This window comes from Poecilia formosa, unplaced genomic scaffold, assembly GCF_000485575.1.
Source record: "Poecilia formosa unplaced genomic scaffold, Poecilia_formosa-5.1.2 Scaffold614, whole genome shotgun sequence".
Lineage (NCBI taxonomy): Eukaryota > Metazoa > Chordata > Actinopteri > Cyprinodontiformes > Poeciliidae > Poecilia > Poecilia formosa.
In genome coordinates, this window is record NW_006800553.1 from 55211 (window position 1) to 63508 (window position 8298).

The 8298-nt window shown below is 35.6% G+C and overlaps 1 protein-coding gene across 2 annotated transcripts in view; it reads right to left on the reverse strand.

Moving 5' to 3' along the window:
• Positions 1 to 1652, reverse strand: part of LOC103130194 (serine/threonine-protein kinase/endoribonuclease IRE1-like) — a 45664-nt gene extending 44012 nt beyond the window's left edge. Inside the window, exon 1 of one of the 2 annotated variants that reach the window (XM_016665734.1) lies at positions 1328 to 1652. In XM_016665734.1, coding sequence (XP_016521220.1) covers positions 1328 to 1417 — 90 coding nt within the window. In that variant the 5' untranslated portion in view covers positions 1418 to 1652. The remainder of the gene's footprint in view (positions 1 to 1327) is intronic. The other variant, XM_007541524.2, reaches the window with a different exon arrangement.
• Between the last annotated feature and the right edge of the window lie 6646 nt (positions 1653 to 8298).

Below are 8298 nucleotides of genomic sequence, written 5' to 3' on the forward strand. Positions count from 1 at the left end.
ATCATCAGTACTGATGATGCATGGCGAGTCCACAACGTCTTGAAATTGTAAGTATTATTTTTTTATTTGCCATTTTTCTGTCTGTAAAATACAAATGCTTTCTCTGTTTAATTTCTCTATTGTTCTTTTTGTAGGTTTCTATAAGGTGCAGTGAACGCGAATGTTCTGTCATTGATCCTCACTTTCATGTTTTATTGTCACACTTAAATTTTCATGTTCATTGTGTTCACTTTTGATGTGTAAACTGATAATTTATGTAAAGTTGTGAGTAAAATTGGACAATTTTAAAATGTCGGTAATAAAACAAAATATTTGAATTACCTTGGGCATCTTGTGTAATTAATCTTTCCATGTAAATTGTAGCCTAAAACAATGTGTAAGTACTGTAGTGTAGTTATGCATGTAATGTAAAAAGAATTATGAGTAATTAAATTTGTACTTTATTAACAATAGCAGTAAATCAAAAATAAAAATTAAGTGTAATTTAAATACATTACTTATATATTAGTAGTATATTTAAAATATATTAAAAGTATATTTTTAATATAATTCTATGACATAATTAGTACACTCAATATAAAAATGAAGCTGTTGAATATTACATTTAAAAGTATACTTTAAGTATTCCAACTTGAAGTTGTTCCAAAAAAGTATGGTGAAGTATACTAAAAGTTGTAAGAAAAGTTGTAATTTTATACAACTTAAGTACTACTAAAGTATACTAAGTACAAAATTTGTTGTTCCAAAATAGTACAGTTTAAGTACATCAATCAAAGTATGCTAAAGTATGTTATATTTAGTATACTAAAGCATACTTTTTTTTTTACTTGGGTACAGTAACAAAAAAAACTAAATATTTAAATCAGGGCTTGGATTAGGCTAGATTTATGTCAACAATAAGATTAGATTTTATGTAAATTATATTAAACTTTGTTGAGACGAGACAATGGGACAAATGATGTCCTGTCAGGTGACAAGCGCTGTATCCGTGTGTGTGCGACCGTGCATGTGTGTGTATACCGCTCCCATGTTGACCCAGTGAGCGCAGCCTTTTAACTGTGCCGGTGTCCAGGTGAACAACTGAACCAAACCGTGCATTTGGAGACTCATGAGCAAGAACAGCCGTAAAAACGCACGTACACACTCTTTATTACTGTCTTAATAGAGTTTTCTCACCCCTGGCCAACCAGCTACTAACTGGAACCTTACTGGAGCCTGAAATAGCCGCAGAAACCAGTTGCGCCAGCCCCCTCTGTGCACATAAATGACAGAACACGAACCCTACTGAGAGCAACAGAAACATACAGTTTAAAGCTGTGAAGTTTACCTGAAGAAGTTTGTTTTCCCAGGAGAGCAGGAGAAGAGACAGCAGAATGAGTTCTAGAACCCCCATGATCCCTAAAATCCTCGACTTCATGGTGGTCCGACACAAACAAGAGGACTCAATTAAAGCTGCTAAACTAGCGACAGAGGTCAAACTCTATATTCATTTCCAGTGTCCGTCTGCCGCGTAGCGAACGTCCAACATCTGGTGGTGACAATTAAAGTGTCGCTTTACATCCATAAAAGCAGCACTTTCCCACATTTCCGTGTTGGGACGGACCTTGTAGAGTCAGTAGCAAACAGTCAGGAGGAAAGCAGAGGTAGGAGGAGCCGCTGTCCTGAAACTAACGATGGGTGGCTCGACCAATCAGAAACGGTGTTGAGAACATGATGGGCGGGGCTATGGAAAGAACTGGAACACGTGGAAACGGACAACAGGACAAGTGTAAACGCAACAAGAAAGCCTTTTTGTGCAATAGAAAGAGGTGGAGGGATTAATTGTTCTCTTTTCTGCACATCCAATATATCCACACACACACACACCAGTGACAGGAAGGGTCTTTGCATTATGAAGGGTTGCGTGGTCTTTTAATGAAACTTTTTTAAAATTTAATTTCAGAAGGTACAATTTTTCTTCTTCATCTACCCGTCATAAGTTTTTATTTTTATTTCATCACAGTGTTTTTTCCTATTCTCCCAATCACTTGTTTTTCATACCCTGAGGTTTAGGCAACACTCATGTTCTATAAAACCATAATGGTAAACAAGATCTGAATACAATGACAAAGCTCATACTACATTTTCCAGTTAAAATATGACAGACTGTTTTTTAATTTTAATTTCATTTCATTTTTAACTTTTTTGTTGAAGAGGTTATACACTCACCGGCCTCTTTATTAGATACACCTTGCTAGTACTGGGTTGGACTCCCTTTTGTCTTCAGAACTGCCTTAATACTTTGTGGCATAGGTACTGGAAATATTCCTCAGAGAGTCTGGTACATACTAACATGATAGCATCACTTAGTTACTGCGGATTTGTCGGCTGCACATTCATAATGTGAATCTCCAATTCCACGACAAAGGTGTTCTATTGAATTGAGATCTGGTGACTGTGGAAGCCATTCGAGTACAGTGAACTCATTGTTGTGTTCAAAATAACAGTCTGAGATGGTTCACGCTTTATGGCATAAAGTATGGTCAGCAACAATACTCAGGTAAGCTGCGGCTTTGTCATGATGCTCAATTGGTACTAATGGGCCCAAAATGTGCCAGGAAAATATATCCCCCACACCATTGCACCACCACCAGTCTGAACAAGGCAGGATGGATCCATGGTTTCATGTTGTTCACGCCAAATTCTGACCCTACTGTTATGGATTCTGTCTTTCCTCTATGTCTTTTATCTGCACACACACTTCCAGAAAGTGATATTTTATTTTATAGTTAAAAGAGGGTGCTTTGTTTGTTATTTTGGCTTTGGATACTCTGAAGCTACTGACATTAACTGCTTAGTGATTATAGTTTTTGTGTTACACCGAGTGCTTGAATTTATCCTTCGCTGTGTTGGGGAGGGGTTGTAACAACAGGTAAATTGAGAGCTCCACTTTTTAACTCGGCTTTCTCTTCACCATGACAGACTGGTACATCGTCCGCTTCACTGCTGGTGCTGTGCTAAGTTGCCTGTTGATCTTCTGCCCCAATTTTCCCATTTGTGAACAAGATTCCAACACACTTAAACTCCTCCATTTGGGGCAGGACATCCTCACCAAACCAGAGAAAGCACTTTGCCCTTTTCTGGCTCAAGATCATGGCCTCAGATTTGGAGGCACTGATCCACTTTACACTCAGCTGCAAACCACTCCACAGACTACAAAACATGACAGCAACCTCATTCAGTTAGTTCCACTACTAAATTTCTTTAACACAAAGAGCTCTGACATGTTTTATATTTTGAACTCTACATTATGGGTTTAAGAAAGTAAAACTTTCAGTTATCCATTGTGTTGACTATTTGAGAAATTTGTCAAATTTGTTTGAACTTGGATTTGTATGTCATCAAATTGAAAAAAGAAAGGAGAGGGGAAAAACACAAGAATATGGAATTTAAATCACAGGTAAAAAACATATTTGCAGTGACCTTTGAGTTGGGAATGATCATGTATATACCGTATTTAAGTCATATATTGAATTCTGTCAAAAATATACACATTTTACAGCAAATTACAATGGACTACTACTTCCACTATCTTGTGGAAATTCTTCATGCAGCATGCAGCAGAACTTGACCAGTGACAGTCAGGTCTCTCTGTAGCCATAGATTAAATCTTTGTTGACACATAATTGGATCAAAGTTTTTGCTAATTCTTGCTGTTTGCTCTTTAACTATAGTTACCCCAAAATATTTAACTTCAGACTTCACAGGAATTCCTGACAAAGATAATTCATTACAACTATTGATTGGAAGAAGTTCACATTTAGATAAGTTAAGTTTAAGACCAGAGGCTACTGGAAATGTATTTAAAAGTCTAAGTGCAACATCAATTTGAAACTTATCTTGTAAGAACAGAGTTGTATCATCAGCTAGTTGACTCATAGTTTTTTCTGCAACTGAGATGTCGTTAAGATCGCTATTTTTAATAAAAGTAGCTAAGATTTGCAACATGCAAACTCCATGCAGAAAGACCCCAGGCTGGCATCAAACCCAGAACCTTCTTGCTGCAAAGCAGCAGCTCTACCAACTGCGCCACTGTGCAGCATCTTTTGGTAGTTCCCTGAGGTAATTTTATTGAGTTTTTTTCCATAAGTATAAAGAATGCAAATTGATTTTTGAAAATTCTCTCCTAAACCAAATAAGCCGAGGGCTTTGAAGATGAACTCATGTTCTATCGAGTCAAATGCCTTTTGAAAATCTAAAAATAACAAAAGCTGTTAGCTGAAACCATTTCTGGATAGTCTAAAATATCAAGAACCAATCTTATATTATCAATAATATGCCTTACAGTCATAAGGCCATTTTGAGATTCCTCTATAATATCACAGGAACTTTTAATTTTTTTTTTTTGCCAAACAGCTGACTAAAATTTCATAATCTCTGTTAAGTAAAGAGATAGGATGCCAATTATCCAATATTAATGCATTTTTCTGAGGTTTTGGGATTAGAGTAATTAAACTTTGAGAAAGTGATGGGAGAGTCTTTCATTACTAATGCTTTCAATAAACACAGAATGTAAAAATGGAGTGAGTTCTTCTGAGAACATCTTATAAAGTTCATCTGTACCAGGGGATTTATTTGATTTAAGACTATTAATAGCTTGTTTAATTTCGTCGGGTGTGATTGGAGAGTCACATAATATTTTGTTTTGGTCACCAAGTGTTTCTGTGCCACTTAAGGAGTTAAAGAAATAATCATGTTCCTCAGGAAAATGTCTAGACTCATACAATGATTTGTAAAAAGTTTCACATATATTGCAATCATTTTGGGGTCATCAATAAATGTGCCACTTGAATTAAGTTTAGTAATACCATTTTTTGTCTTTGCTTTTCAAGTTTGAAGAAGTACCTAGAGTTTTGTTCCCCCTCTTCTAACCATTTGGCTCGTGAACGTATAAAAACTCATTTTGCCTTTTTAATATAAATTTGATCAAGTTTAAGCTTGTAACTTGGCTCTCTGTTGCTCAGATAGATTTTCAGAAAGAGTAGAGGATAATGAAATCAACTCAGAGACCAAGTAGTTTTCCTCCTTTATGCTATTTTTAATTCTACTTGCCCCAGCTTTACTTAATATTTTTCTTTCAATGGAAATATCCACTGATCTTTCCATTTTAAAAGCTCCTAGTAACGTCCATAATTATTTTCAGATTGTGCTAGTTTTAGGTACTCTGCAATTTTGTTTTTAATTGTTAAATATACAGATTTGTCATTAAGAAGGGAGTTATTCATCTTCCAATATGCAGGGTTCCTTTTAGTAGTTCTATCAGGGGAAATACAAACCTGTAACAAAATGCCTTTATGATCAGTAAGGTGTGCTTGAATAATCTCAGATTTGCAATTTGAATGTTGTGGAGTCAGCTATTAGCCAAAGATCCATTCTTGAGTGTTGCAAACAAGCTTTGTTTTTCCATGTAAAGTGTATTGTGTTTGGATTATTTACCCTCCAAACATCTATTAAACTTCACTTATTCATAAAGTCAACAATCTGAGAATTTATTCTTTGCCTGTTAGGCCATCGATCAACCTCATCATTCACAGTAATGTTGAAATCTCCTAAAATTATCTTAATATTAAATTTTTTAACAAGAGCATCAATACTGGGGTCCAAAGTTTCAAACAGCCTGGCATTTTCCTTAGCATTGTTATAACCATAAATGTTACCAATAAGAAATAAATAATTATCATATGCGATAACTGTGAGAATATAGTGTCCAGCTGTGTCGTATTCGGTGAAGATGATGCTGCTATTAAATTTGTGTTTCAAAGTTAATGTACCTGCTGTACAAGTCTTCTCCCCACTGATCTTTCCAAAATTTATAGTCACTATCAAGGGAATGAGTCTCTTGAAGCAAACAAAAATCAGCACAATTTTTTGCAAACAGAAATAAAATTTCCTTTTAATGATATCACTCAGTCCTCGAGCATTAACTGAAAAGAACATTAACATAGTAATAAACAAACAAGATAAGTGTCTGAGTTTTAGTCAAACTTAACTGAGAACATAGAACTTTCCCTCCATATTAAGTTGAATGGGATCCAACGAAACAGTTATTCAATTTCCTTGCCATCCACAAAAGCTTGTTGTCCTACAAAATATGCGATCTTCTTATCCTTGCAGGCTTGTTGAATTTTTGGCCACAGCTGGCTCCGTTTCTCGTGGTCTTCCACAGAAAAATCTTCTTTGAACAGGAGATTTATTTGCTTCAAGTAGTCAGAATTTTTTGCCATTTTCCAGATCAAGTTGTGGAAATGCTGCATAGAGAATTGGATGATGATATCTCGGGGTTGTGGTTTGGTTGGATGTTTTCTTCCTAGCCGATAGGCTGAATCAATCACCTGTGGAAGCTTCTGTTTGTAGTTTGGGATTATATTCTGACATACCTCCACCACCTTGAGCCTTACATTTTCCATCCCTTCTTCGGGCATGCCGCGGAACCGCAGATTCCACCGCTTCTTATCACCTGCTGACTACAGCACTTTGTTTTCCAATACCTGAATCTTTTCTTCAGCTTTACTGACTCAGCAGTGTGCAGTGTGCTTTTAATATCTTGTATGTCAGCAGAGACAAAATTGAAAGAAGACTTCAAGTCATCAATAGACTTCCCAATAAATGTCCCTTGCTCCTCGATGGCTAGCTTTAGCACTGCTATCACATTCTCTGCTTTAGCTTTCTCCATTTTACCTTTCTTGGTAGACGGTGACTTTGTAGGAGTAAGTACCAGATGACCTTCAGTTTTTCATTTTGTTGTAAAGGTTGAAGTCATCACAAATATATCTGTTCTGACAGGAAAAGCATAAAGTTGGAGGAAAGTTCCAAACAACGTTTAAAGGCTAGCCGCCATCTTGGCTCCTCCGAACGGCAGCTTAACGACCAAAGGATCAGCGTTGTAAAAATGTATCTTTTTAGCGGCAGGCCGTTATAAAATAAATTCTGTTTTACTGCCCTTACATTCCAGATATCTCAAGTTGTTTTATGACTAGTCGTTTTCGTAGATATCTCTAATTATATTTTGACTAACAAAATACCTATTTGAGATATCTCTAATTACATTCTGACTAGTTGAAATGACATCAGATTTACCATTGAGTTATATAGAGACTTCAATTCAAGAAATCTACAATGATTTTCTGACTATCTGAAATACACATTTCAGATATCTACAATTAAATTATGACTAGTCATAAAGTAAATTCGAGGTATCTCGATTTTAGTTTTGACTATAGTCATAATTCTCCATAATTTAAAATATCTTAAATGTATTTTTGGATAGGAGATATGTAGTTTTGACTAGTGGACACTAAATAATAGATATCTTAAAAGCAAATAATGACTAGATAAAACTAAATTAGGGATATCTTGAATTGTATTTTTTACTAGTCAAAATTCATTTTCAGATATCTCCAAATGAATTAGAGATATCTTGAATTACACAGTTTTTCTATTTAACATAAATTAACATTCTGACTAGTCAGATTGACATTACTGATATCTTGAATATGCACAGCAAATTTGGAAGTGTTCAGTTAACTCCTACAGAGTTGAATTCAACACTCTGATAGTGTCTATATTGATCCACTCTGGATGGTGTAGAAATTACACTTTTGAAAGTGTAATTTGTGATACAGTTGAATCAACACTGACAGTAGTTGAAATTAAACACACATCAGTGTTGACTTACTCAACACCAGTGTATTTAGTCAAAAGTTAACACTATGAACGTGTTAATCTAACACAGAACAGTGTGAAGTATATATCAACATAAAAATCTGAGTTTTAAAATACTACTGGCAGAGTGTGCTGTGGTGGTGTAGGGGTTAAGCACAACCCACATATGGAGGATCTAGTTTTCAATGCGGCTGTCCTGGGTTTGCTTCCTGGTCTTCCATTTCTCTCATTACTCACATTTTTGTCAATTTACTACCAAATAAAAGCCACTAGAGCAATTAAAGCCTTTTTTCCCATAAAATACTGGCCATCAGTAATCCCCAAATTCATTTTAAAAGACATTAGATGCCACTTGAATCTACAAAAACACCAGCACCAGTTGCAGTATATAATCTACTTTTATTTCAAAACATCAAACAGCATGGACAGTATACAACAAAGTTCATACATTCATGGTACTTTGCACTGAAGGTGAAGTGTGCTTTGAAAGTTAATTGAAAGCAGCCATGGATGGTCTTGTGATCACTGTTGTTGAAGTGTCTTTGGTGCTGCTCTTGTCTTCAGCAACATGAAGGAGGAAGACTTCCAGCCTGGAAG